Here is a 13,420-nt window from a genome sequence, read left to right as displayed (position 1 = left end):
TATCAAACCTGAACTGACCCCTTTTTTTCCTTAATACCTTATCCTCCAAAAAAGCTATCATAGGGCGATGATCAGAGCCCACCATCCTCAAATATTCTATGTAAGAACATGGGAACAGTGTATGCCACTCCTCATTTGCCAAGGCCCTATCCAATCTACACCTGATCGTCATTGCTCCTTTTCCTTTACCTCTCTTCGCTTGCCATGACCATTTATTACCTCGAGCCGGGAATTCTAGTAGACCACTATTCTTTATCATATTGTTAAAGGGTATGAATGAGGTGGCACTTCTCAGGGATCCCCCATCCTTTTCATGATTTCCAGTTATCTCGTTTAGATCTCCAATAATAAACCATGGTTCAGAGCGCGATAATCCATACCGAGTTAGTCTCTCCCAGACCTGTTCTCGTAATCCATATAAATTTTCTTTATATATTGAGATAAAAATTCTAATAAGGTTAAATATTATTGATTCGGAAAAGTTTCAAGTAAGTCTTCTAATATAAAACTTCCTACAAGACTTACTTGAAAGTCGTCTAGACCATGAATTTACTATTCGTCCAAAAGACTTTCGCGGAAGTCATCTAGTGCATTATTTGCTGGAAAACTTAGTCACCTAAACCATAAACTCAAAATAACTAACTAACTAAAAACAAACACTTCATAAAACTTAAAATCAACTTTAAAAGTTTTTAATATACATAAAACTAGACATATAAAAGTCAAAATTTAATTTTTTCAAAAAAAAAAAGTTAAGCTTCCAAAATGTAACCCAAGAATACAAACAATATTAGAATACCAAACCTTAAACCAAAGAATACATTGACACATTACATTCACTCATCTATGTTGAAAACAATTCAATTGTACTAGATCTTAATTTATATCATTTACAAATGTTTATAAACATGATTGCAATTTTCCTTCCATCAAATATTTCTTATAATATTTAAAAATTATTTTAAAATCTACTAATCTTTTTCGCCCAACCCTATTTTATCATATAAAAATGAAATCATATTTCACAAAAATTATTTGATGAAGATAATAAACAATATATAAATATATATACCGCCATATATTTTAGCAATTAAATCTCCATAAAAAATATTAGCATATCAATTTAAAGTTATAATATTGAATTTTATAATTTGGTCAGATACAAACATTTCTAGAATGCTAAATTTTGAAGAAAAAAAATCCGTGTAAATGTTTTTATTAGTTCGTATAAAATTAAGGTTGATTCTTTAATATTCCAATACATTTGTAAATACATATGAATAGTACAATAGTACATGTGAATTTTCGTCGTGAATTTTTGAAAATTAACCAAAAAATAATTTATTTGCTTTTAATTTTTAAATTAAATAAAACTATAATATTGTTAAATAAAATAAATTTCCAAAACAAATTGGTTTCTGTCGGAAATTCTCAACCGATTCCCGAAAAAATATTATATGTATTTACAAATTTATTGGAATATTAAAGAATCAACCTTAATTTTAAATGAAATAATAAAAACATTTACACTGATTTTTTTTTCTTCAAAATTTAGCATTCTAGAAATGTTTGTATCTGACCAAATTATAAAAGTCAATATTATAACTTTAAATTGATATGCCAATATTTTTTATGGAGATTCAATTGCTAAAATATATGGCGGTATATATATATATATATTTTTTATTATTTTCATCAAATAATTTTTGTGAAATATGCTTTCATTTTTTATATGATAAAATAGGGTTGGGCAAAAAAATTAGTAGATTTTAAAATAATTTTTAAATATTATAAGAAATATTTTGATGGAAGGAAAATTGAAATCATGTTTATAAACATTTTTAAATGATATAAATTAAGATATTGTATAATTGAATTGTTTTCAACATAGATGAGTGAATGTAATATGTCAAGGTATTCTTTGGTTTAAGGTTTGGTATTGTAGTATTGTTTGTATTCTTGGGTTACATTTTGGAAGCTTAACTTTTTTTTTTTGAAAAAAATTAAATTTTGATTTATATGTGTCTAGTTTTATGTATATTAAAAACTTTTAAAGTTGATTTTAAGTTTTATGAAGTGTTTATTTCTAATTAGTTATTTTGAGTTTATGGTGTAGGTGACTAAGTCTTCTAACAAATAATGCACTAGATGATTTCTACGGAAGTCTTCTAGACGAATAGTAAATTTATGGTCTGGACAATTTTCAAGTCTTCTAGGAAGTCTTATATTAGAAAATTTATTTGAAAGTCTTTTGAAACAAAAATATTTAATCTTATTAGAATATTTATCTCCCTATATAATTTTTTTTACATATTCATTCTCTTCCTCTCAAATGGCTGCAACAAAAATGTAATGTCTCTCATTCTAAACGATTGGTTGATATCATGATTGTCTAAAATACATGAAACCAAACAAATAATAATAGTCTTTGGTTTTTCACCAAACAACCATAAACCTCAAACATTTTAACCGAATAAACGAAAATAAATATATATTTAGAATGGTAATTATATAATAGGAAATTAAAATCCGAAAAAATCAACCTAAAACTGAGCTGATATCCAGATTAAATAGAATTAATGTCTTCTTATCTTAAAAGTTACGAAATGAATAATCTCATCACGCGCAAGACGCGGATTACTACCTAGTGTTGTAAATAAAATAGAAAGATGATGATGATTGAGTAAAACAACCATTTTCAGAAAAAAGAAAAATTTAAAAGAAAGTAATGACATTTTCGTGAATAATCCAAACTTTTAGAGTGAATATGACAAATAAAAGTTCCAAAAAGTCATGAGTTAGTTTTGTGTTTGAATTTGAGTTTTGTGTCAGTTTTTCAAAGAGTCCTATATTTTTACATAATATATTAGTTACTTTAGATTTAATATCCAAAATATATAAGACATTTTGAAATTGTCCAAAATACTTGAAAATATATAAATATTTTAAAGTAAATATCTAAAATATCTATTGATTTTCCATCCAAATATTCAAGCTAAAATTTTTTTTATGTTAACTTTGTGTATTTTGGACATACATTATTTAAATTTATATGTTATAAATTATTTTTAAATTTTTAGAAATTTTAAAATATATATGAATTTAATTTTTTATTAAAAATAAATGGTTTATATGAACCTGAATAGAATCCATAAAGATTCGAAACAAACCAGAAACCAAGATTTTTGAAATATTTTAGGCAGTTATAATACCCTAAATAATTATACTATCACTATATATAGAGAAATGTTTTAGAGTACAATATTCTTAATACCACTTTTATATTTACTTTAGGCACATTTATTTTTAGTTTCAAATAGGAAAAATACAATTTTTGTCTTAATAAATTAAAGAGAATTTCTCTAGGATGATCCTAATTTCTTTTTTCATAAATAGTCCACAAAGATCAAAATGACCAAAATATTTATTTTAATAGGTAAACTGACACTTATGGTTGTAACAAGTATGGGTAATGGGTGCAACTCGCAGGAAATGTTATGAATACATTTTTTTTAAAAAATAGAATGAACGTTAGTGGAATAGTGGAAGTTATAAAATAAAAAAAATATAAAATCATTCGCAAGCATTTTTAATCATGAACATTTTGATAAATTACATTATTATGGGTAATGGGTGCATTATTACCCACAATAGTCCACAAGTATGGTTACGAGTACGCATGAGACGGATCGGGTATTCAGACAATTTTAAGGTATCCGGATCTGGATCCTTATCCGGCGGATCCATAATTTTACTATCATTATCCGAATCAGGGGTTCTCGGATATCCGGGTGTCGGATATCCTTCTAAAAATTGTAATATCTGGCGGATATCCGGATCCGGATTTGGATCCTTAAAATAAATAAATAAATGATATTAATATATATAAAATATTAAAAATAATTTATATAATGATTTTAATTATTTCTATGTATAATATTACAAAATTTACATAAAATTTACATATACTATTATAAAATGAAAATATATTAAATAAAGTTAGTTTTTATATATTACTGTTTCTATATATTACTGTTTATGAAATAGTTATTAATAAAACTTACGGATCCAGATATCCGGACTAAAAAATCAAGATATCCGGATCCAACATTTTACTATCCGGATCCGGATTCGGTCCCTACGGGTATCCGGATTCGGTCCCTCCGGATATCCGAATTTTCGGATCGGATCCGGATCGAATCTCGGATAAAAGTCTCAGGCCTAGCTACGAGTTCGCAACAAGCCAATTGATTCGCGTCCAAGGCCCTAGTGGACTGACTTTATGTATTTGTAAGTAAATTTAGTTTCAAATTTTTATATTTGGGTTAAAAAAAATATGTGATGAAATTGTACTATTCATACGTTAAATTTACAAATTCAATGGAATATTAAACAATTAAATAATATAACCTTATTTTTATATGAACTAATACAAACATTTACACGGATTTTTCTTCTTCAAAATTTAGCATTCAAGAAATTTTTATATGTGACCAAATTATATAAGTCAATATTATAAATTTAAATTAATATGTCAATCTTTTTTATGGAGATTTAATAGCTAAAATATATGGCAGTATATATATATATATATATATATATATTTTTTTTTTTTTTTCATCAAATAATCTCTGTGAAATATGCTTTCATTTTTTTATATGATAAAATAGGATTGGGTAAAAAAAACTTGAATCCAAAGAGCCGAATAGAATCCGACCGAATATAAACTAGTTAAATATCCAAATGGGTTAAAAAAATTGGTATCTAAAGAATCAAAGACCAAACCCGATCTGATCCAAAATATTTCGGATATCCGGATATCTATGACTTATATATTTAGAAAATTTATCAAAAATGACTTAAACTTGATTTTAAACACAAAAGTATACACAAACTTCAGTCACATGCAAAAGTAACTCAAAAACTTTGTGAAATTACAACCAACCTCTTATAATCAAACAAAAAAAATTAAAATTCATTTTTAGTTTGGATTCGGTCTGGATTTCGATCAAGGATTTTATTCCAATGCCTAACTGTGTGAGTGGGCTTGTAGCTTAGCTTCCTCAGGTACAAAGGTCTGACTATCCGTAAACCAGGTGTTGGAGTGGGATCATATAGATTCTGTAATTGAACCATTCTCTCTATTTAATATGTTTTGTAGTTTTAGAATTGTGGGGTTAGTTTGGGTCTTAGTTTAAATAAAAAACAATGAAATTTGTAAATTATATAACCCAGTGTAAATAAAAACTCAAGTAAATTAGAACTTGTCGTACAGAATCCACATAGGAAAAGGAATTAGTAGCTTTTTAGCGGATGTGTTTACATTTTTATATACATCATAATAACAAGATTGGCTCAAGGGCCATAAATGCAGAGAAAATCAAAACCCTAGTTTCTTGTTTTGCTACTCGTTCTTTTCTTGCTTGGGAGAGAAATAATGATGATATCTGATCTTACACCGGATTTGTTAGAAGAAATACTCTGTAGGGTTCCGGCAACAACTCTATGTCGGTTGCGATCTACTTGCAGACGATGGAACTCTTTATAGAGGTTAAGGGTGCAGTTGGCCTCCATTCTAATTTAGAACAAGTGGATATAACCCAAGTGTTACATTGCGGCGGTTTGTTGTTGTGCTTCACCAATAACAATAGACTCGTTGTGTGGAATCCATGTTTGGGAGAAACCAGGTGGATCCATCCCAAAACTACTGGTTATTCCTCTAACTTTGCTCTAGGATACCAGAAGAACAAATCTTACCATAGCTACAAAATCTTGAGGTGCCGGCACGATTTCCAACTAAACAATACGTCTGAAATCTATGAGTTTGGCTCTGATTCATGGAGGGTTCGTGATGACATTGCACTCGACTGCAAGCTCACACTGCCAAATCAGGTGTCTTCACAGGGAAATACTTTCTGGCTTGCTGAGGATAGAATTTTCAGGAACAAAAGAATTGTACTCAGTTTTGATTTTACGACAGAGAGATTTAAACGTTTCTCCCTGCCAAAAAATCCTCCTTCTATCACGTCTCTATCAGTTGTTAGAGAAGAACAACTCTCAGTGTTAAGTATGCATTGCTTTGTTTCAAACAAGATGCAAGTATGGGTGAGCGATAAAATTGATAATGATGCAGTAGTGCTATCGTGGAGCAAATCCTTTAAAGTGGATTTCCAGGCAATTGACCGTCGTTTTCAAAGTTTTATGGTGGACGAAGAGAAGAAGGTGGTCTTGTGCTGTGATTCATGTCCTTGGATTCGTAGCATGGTGTACACTTTCGGAGAGGACTTTGACTCTTACACAGAAACGCCTTATGTTCAATCAATGCATCTAGATTTCCCGCCATTCATCTTTAGTTATGTTCCAAGCTTGGTTCACATCCAGCAAGATTAGACAACAGAAGAGAATCATAACCCTATCTTTTCCTTCGTTTTTTCGGTTGTTGTCGAAAACAATTATTTTCATAATTTATGTTTTACATTACATGTTACTTTATGATTCATATTTTCTTAGCATTACATTCAAGATTTCAATAGAATAACAAGCAATGCAAAGACTTGCACCAAACAAACAAAACATAATTATTGTCCGGAGATATGATTGATAGAATAATTATCGTCCGCCTAACAAAGCATTCCTAAACCTGAGCTTAGAGTCCCACTTATGAAGCTAGTATTCGATTTAAATAACGCTGTTCCTAATACCTGATGTTTCGGCTACGCAGCAACTCCACCACAGCCGAAACCACTCCTTTACCCTCCACCGTTATGTCCAAACTCGGATCCTCTATCTTCCTATTCAGCAGCTTATCCACCTCTCCCCTCAACCTCTGCACAATCACATTCCCCTCTTCACATCACAAAACACACACAAGAAAAATATCTGAGAAAGACAATCCAATCTTTTTTTACCTGTATCAGTTCCAAGACGTTCTTCGAGGCAGAGAAATGGAGATACCCTCCCAGCATCTCTATACCTTCCCCGGTCTGGCTTGGCATAAGACTACCACCAAACATAAGCAGTGCGTAATCAGATATGTTCGTCGAGTCCCGGATATAAACACTTGTCGTCTTCACCTTCTCGCTGTAAACCAAGTATGGCAACGAGAAGAGATTCACTCTAGCATTAACCGATCCAGGGTGGATATCTACTTTACCCAGCTCTTTAGTGTAGAAGGCAGTGCGCTTCCCTCTTCTTTTGCACTGCACAACGTTTGGGTACAGCCCCGCACACAGAACCGCGCTTACCATTTCCATATCTTGGCTGTACTGATTGTATACCTGAGGGAAAAAAAAGGTCAGCAGCTTTTAGATTATTAAGGAAAGGTTTCTTGGCGCTCACGTTTGGTCCTCTTGATTTGTCTACAAACCCTATATCCGAAAGAAGATCAAGAAACTGGTTCCTCATGTCCTCCATCATCTTTAGGGTTAGAGGGGAAAGAAAATTCTCCCAGCAAAAATCTCTTTCGTGTCCACCACGCTTTGCGCCTCTATACCCCTCAAAGGCCTTAACTAAAGCAATGTGGTCACTGCACAACACGTAAACACCCAAACCTGTTCTTTAAGAAACTGAAAAAACAAACTGATTTGTCTCTAGGTCATATATACCTGCAGGAGTCACCAGCAAAGTATCTTTTGGCTTCATCAGCTTCCTCTTTCCTATTTAACGGTAAGACAAAGGGACTACGGTACGCCAGAGCAGACGCTATTGTCAGAGCAGGGTTGACACACTGGAAGATAGCTCCAATGAGAAGCATCTTTCCTATGTTTGGGTCAACAGGTAGAGTGCAAAGATGACGACCAAGGGGTGTAAGCTCTTCTGTGTCATCTAAAGCCCCAATTGTTTTGAGAAGCTCAATGGCATTCTCAACAGCAAGAGCATCAGGCGGCTGAAGCGCCTTTGCCAAGAATGATCCTATGGATCCAACCTGCAAGCTTTTGATGTGCAGGCACAGCTCTTGCAGTGGAGTCCGTATGATCTCTGGTAACTGATACTGTGGGAAAGCATCGTAAATAACTTTTGGGTACAGCCTATAGCAAACTCCGGCTTGGACACGTCCTGCACGACCTCGTCTCTACATTTTTGTACCAGAGTGAATAAGATCTTACAACTTATGATTGTTGATTGAAACATTATTATACATTTATACCTGATGAGCTGAAGCCTTTGAGATCCATGATGGTAAGAGACAAGCCACTTTGTTCAAAGCATCGTAGCTAGTTTCCTTTGCTTTACCGCAGTCCACAACGTATACAACATCATCGATTGTGATACTGCTCTCAGCAATGTTTGTAGCCAAAACTATCTTCCTACAAAGAAAAACAAGATGATTTGCTTAGAAATGAGTTGAAAGGAGAAGCAATAGGTTATAAAGGCTAACCGCTTGTTAGGAGGTGGACGGTCAAAGATTTCGCGTTGGTTAACAGTAGGCATTGAACCATGTAGAGGAAGGACTAAGAACTTGCTAGAGTCTCCAAGCAACCTGTTCCCTTTGATATTTTCAAGAAGCTTCGAAATCTCATCCCAGCCGGTGAGGAAAACAAGAATGGCTCCGTCACCTTCACCACGGCAAATATGTTCTATTGTTGCCTCAACCTGATAACAGATTATATAAACTAGTGAGTAGTTATTAGCTGGCTTTCAGCTGGAAGCTACTGAGAGGATAGTACAAAGCTCATACCAGCTCCAAATCAATCTGTGCACCAGACCATGATTCGAGCGAAACTCTTGTGGCTGAGCTATAACTTTTGTAGTGTACATTGATGTCAATATCCTAAACAATTGAAATAACAATTGGTAAAGCAAATCTCAAGCTTTCAAGGTAAAACATATGTCATACCTCAAAGAGTGTAGTCAAGTCGTCTTTCTTGGATTCTGAGTCCCTTCTTCTACCTCTAGAGCCACCTTGATAATTCCCTGAGTCTGACGGCTTAATAGTATAGCGACTTTTCTCTAATACATCTTCTAGGAATAACTCTGTCACAGGGAATGTGAACCCCTAGCAAAAAAAAGTTGTAAAGATGAGACGCAAATATTCATATCATAAACAAGACATTAGATAAAATGACTAAGTCATTACAGGGATATGCATAGTTGGAGCGTTGCCAAAATACGTTGAGAACATGTCAGCGTTAATGGTAGCACTCATCAGAACAAGACGCAAATCTGGACGCCGAGGAAGAAGATCCCTTAGTATGATCAGTAAGAAGTCCTCGTTCATGCCTCTCTCGTGAATTTCATCCACTAGCAAATGGCTTACGCCACTTAGATTAGGATCCTCAATCTGCATTTCAAATTTACTTTAAGTCTAAAACATCATAGTTCAAAGAGAGTGTTGATGAGTAGTGGAAATAACTGTTAAAACTTACTAGCCGTCTTAGTAAAACACCAGTTGTGCAAAACAGCAACCGTGTTTGGTCAGAACGCTTTGATTCAAGACGGATCTGGTAACCCACGGATTCACCAATGGGTTCACCTCTTTCAGCGGATATACGAGATGCCACGGATATGGCAGATATACGTCTAGGTTGTGTGCATATTATGTTGCAGTCAGCGCCTCTCAGAGATGATATCTCTTCTTCCAATATGAATTGAGGAAGTTGTGTCGTTTTACCACACCCTGTCTCTCCTGAAACTACCAGTACCTGACAAAAATAAACACATGACACAACTATTAGTCCAAGATCAAAACTACTTATATATCTTGAGAGAAACATAATAAGTTATTACCTGATTTTCTGAAACAGAGCTAAGGAAGCCTTGTTTCATTTTGAAAGCAGGTAGCTTCTCTCTGAAAGCTTGAAGTGCTTTTACACTTTCAGTTGCCTGTGTTGAGACAGTTACAAGAAAATTGATGTTAATCTACATATACTTTTTGATGCATGAAGTTTTCTTTAGCCACATGTTACCTTTAGTTTGTCCTGCCTGTCCTTGAGTGCAACACTGAACTTTTCTTTCTCATGAGAATCCGAAAATTTGGAAGCAGAATCAGATTTTTTCAATCCAAGAGCTGATGTACTATCCCGCTGGACATTAGATCCTGAACTAGAGGCGTTTGAAGAGCCTACTTGTTGTGTTGTTTTCAAAAGACTTCCGAGTTTTCTCTCTGTCTCTGAAGACATTTGAATCTACAAAAAAAGAGTTTGAGTTAACTCTGGGTGCCAATTTGCATACTAAGTGTCACTTATATTACCTCTTTCTGAGTGGATCCATGTCGGTCATCAAGATCTGCCCTATAATCTGGCAAAGGAACTTTGCTAACTACAAGAGCCTTCCCTTTATTGTACGCATGGCTTCCAAAAAGAAAGAGAGAAAAAAAAAAAACTCCATGACACACTCTCACACCATGAAAGCTAAGGAAGTTGTGAAGAAGATAAAAGACTTACAAGTAAAGACCCATCTGATAAGCCATATCACCGAGTGTTTGCTGATCACCTCGGCTAAAATTACGCTTTATCACCATCTCTTGCTCACCTCCAGTTTTCATCAGCTCAATCTTGTTCCACCATTCATTCTCATCAAAAACTTCCATCTGAAATAAACTGATTCACATTTAGCTTTCTTATGATTATCCACACATTCAATACTGACTATAGCATCCCAAACCAAAACCTTAATTAGATTCATCTCAAACTAAACCTAATTAGATTCATCTCATGTCGGGACTGCCACACAGACAATGCAGTGGGTACTCTAAACCTAAGCCTTATGTCGGGGGACAAAAAAATTTGACCAACACGACCAAACCCTATGTAGTAAATCTAAGTACCGTTCCGACAAGAAGCTCTCATTAACCGAACTCAGGTTGTTCAGTTCCCAGATTCCTAAAATTTGAAAGGACGTCATATTCATTACCTCAGCCTGTTGCTGGCGCAAACGCTCGGCTCTCCACACCGGATCCCACCATCTCTGTTCTCCACGGCCACCTCCGCCGCCGCGTCCACCCCCGCCGCCGCCGCCGCGTCCACCACCACGGCGACCTCCACCGCGACCGGAGGAGAAACCTCCGCCTCGGCGACCACCCTGAGAGTTAGGACCCATGGCAGAGATTCGGAAGAGAGAAGGAAGAGGAAAGAGTTTGGGAGATAATGGAAGGAGGAAGCGAAGTGTGGAAAGAGGCGAGAGAGATGCCAGGTGCATTCGTGTAATGTTTTATTTTATTAAGTTTCTGGAAGTGGTTTTTTTTTTTTAAGTTGCAATCGCACTGAACGTTTTTTTTTTTTTTGTAATGTGTGCGTCTGTCGGAGACTGAACAAAGATGCACCCAATGGTGCTAAACCTAATTACTTTTTCAACCACTGTGACGTCACCAAATTGAGCCACCTCAAAGTTCTCGGCTATATAGTTGTAGAACTCTTTCTAAGCATGTTAAAAATCCAACAACGTTACAAAGGACCTTCAGGTTCCCTGGTTCAATAACCATTTCTTATTTCTTTGTTACCTCTTCAAACTTTTCATGCTTAGTATTCGTTTTATACCCACTAGCTGATAATCCAAAGAAAATTAGTTTTCAAGATCAAGTATTCAATATCATTGACCGCAAAAAAATAAAAGTGAAATATCATATGGTATAGTTTCGGGCCCGAATAAAAAAGAGTGTTTTAAAGCCCATGATTTTTTGGATAACCAAGACCAAAGAAATTAGTAAATGTGTTTTTGGAAACAGAAAAACATGTGCCACTCTCATCTTGATGGTCTCATTCCATGTTAACTAAAGGTTGTTGGAATCAAATATCTGTTATATATTAAAAGAGAAAGCATCATAATAAATACATTCACATTATAATAGACACGTGACAGCCTCACAATGATTTGATTATAAGTATGTTTACGCGTTCACACTATATTCATAAATGTGTTCACACTATGTATTTTGCGTTTTTTTAATATAAAACTCACATACATGGTTCCAATAAAACTCTAGATTTTCGGTTCGAATAAAAATAGATAACGAATCAAAAGCCAAACTATATATATATTTTTTTATTATTATTATTATTGTTTACGGATAAAGTTGAGCAAAATATTCATAAATTTTGTTTCGATTCGTTATCCGTTTTGATTTGAACCATAAAAATCTGGATATCCGTAACTCTACGAAACAAATCAAATATTAAAATACAATATCCAAAAAAAGAAGCAAATCACAAATACCAATATTTTTAGGAACAAATATCTAATCCGATCGGTTATATGCATATATATACATATATGTAAAGAATTATATATATACGTTATATATATTATACTTTATATCAGTTTTACAATATTTTTATGAATTAAATTTATTATATTAGGTACTAGAATTTAAAAAGTTAAATAATGTTTTATTTTGTAATAAAATGTTATTATTAAATTTTTCAATTATTTTTAATATTTTATTTTATATACGGATCAAATCGGATATTCTTTAAAATTCTAAATCATTTTGGATATCCGAGTCACCGAATTCTAGGTGGCTACAGATCGAATCGACATGAATGCTTCCAAATACCCAGATATCCGATCTGTGTCTACCCCTATTTACGGATACAATTTTATTTTCTTTATATGAAAAAATGACTAATGTCAAGACATTTTTTATTTTAAATTAATTTTAATTTTATCTTTCATGTATTATTTTGAACAAAAATGTCATCTAATATTAATTAACAATATATCTGTCAACTATTTTTATATACTTTTTACATACACATACATGTGCACCTTGATGTGAACACCTTGTAACTAAGTATTCACCACAACTGAAGTATCTATTTTTTTTTAAAGTTGAAATATTTTTTCTTAATGCTTCTTTAACTACCGACCAAATTGTAGTGAAATGATTTGTCTTAATAATTTTCTTTTCTTTTTCTTAAACTATTATCTGTTTAGAAATTATTTTATGAAACTATTGGTTCGACATGACGACTTTCTAAAATTCATAACATGAAAATAAAAAAAAAAATATTAATTTTTGATTTTTACCGAAAAACCAAAAAATTAAACATTTTTACCGAATAAACTAAAATTAATATTAATTTAAAATAATAGTTATATTTTAGAAGATTACAAAACCAAAAAAAAACTTAAAACCGAACCAATATCCAGATTAAACAGATTTAATGTATTTTTATTAAAAATAACGAAACTAATAATCACATTCTGCGCACAGCGCGGATTATTTCCTAGTTGTTATGATGTTTCAATCATTTTGCTGGTGTTATGCATATATATATTCGTGATGACCTCTCGCTTGTCAAGTGGCTTCCAAGCACCTTATAAAGTATAGTATCCTCGTTTATAATATATGGTTCTGTCTTATTCTTGTTATGCATTCGAATTTATCTGTTTATATAAGTGTATATTGAAATAAACGTCATGCAGGCATGCAATGACGCATTAACTTTGTTTATTATAACAACTGCTCAACGTATCGGCCTTT

At 33.1% G+C, this 13,420-nt stretch overlaps 1 protein-coding gene across 1 annotated transcript; it reads right to left on the bottom strand.

Moving 5' to 3' along the window:
* Positions 1 to 6,532: 6,532 nt before the first annotated feature.
* On the bottom strand, positions 6,533 to 11,136 carry LOC106335962 (ATP-dependent RNA helicase DHX36). Its single transcript, XM_013774660.1, has 15 exons — positions 10,852 to 11,136; positions 10,383 to 10,528; positions 10,190 to 10,289; positions 9,906 to 10,124; positions 9,727 to 9,822; positions 9,366 to 9,641; positions 9,077 to 9,280; positions 8,837 to 8,995; positions 8,678 to 8,770; positions 8,378 to 8,592; positions 8,147 to 8,306; positions 7,605 to 8,071; positions 7,339 to 7,525; positions 6,909 to 7,277; positions 6,533 to 6,826 (listed from the first exon to the last, which is right to left on the bottom strand). The coding sequence occupies exons 1-15, from the start codon at positions 11,134 to 11,136 to the stop codon at positions 6,695 to 6,697; spliced, it is 3,108 nt and encodes a 1,035-aa protein (XP_013630114.1). The 3' UTR covers positions 6,533 to 6,694.
* Positions 11,137 to 13,420: the final 2,284 nt, after the last annotated feature.

The sequence above is a fragment of the Brassica oleracea genome, chromosome C3 (genome assembly GCF_000695525.1).
Source record: "Brassica oleracea var. oleracea cultivar TO1000 chromosome C3, BOL, whole genome shotgun sequence".
Lineage (NCBI taxonomy): Eukaryota > Viridiplantae > Streptophyta > Magnoliopsida > Brassicales > Brassicaceae > Brassica > Brassica oleracea.
Note: the sequence above shows the minus strand (reverse complement) of the source record. Positions and strands in the feature narration are given on the sequence as shown.

Coding starts and splice junctions, on each gene's coding strand:
- LOC106335962 (XM_013774660.1), bottom strand. CDS start 11,136: ATGCACCTGGCATCTCTCTCGCCTCTTTCCACACTTCGCTTCCTCCTT. Junction 10,125..10,189: donor ATGGATCCACTCAGAAAGAG/GTAATATAAGTG, acceptor CTTTTTTTGTAG/ATTCAAATGTCTTCAGAGAC. Junction 9,642..9,726: donor GCTCTGTTTCAGAAAATCAG/GTAATAACTTAT, acceptor TATTTTTGTCAG/GTACTGGTAGTTTCAGGAGA.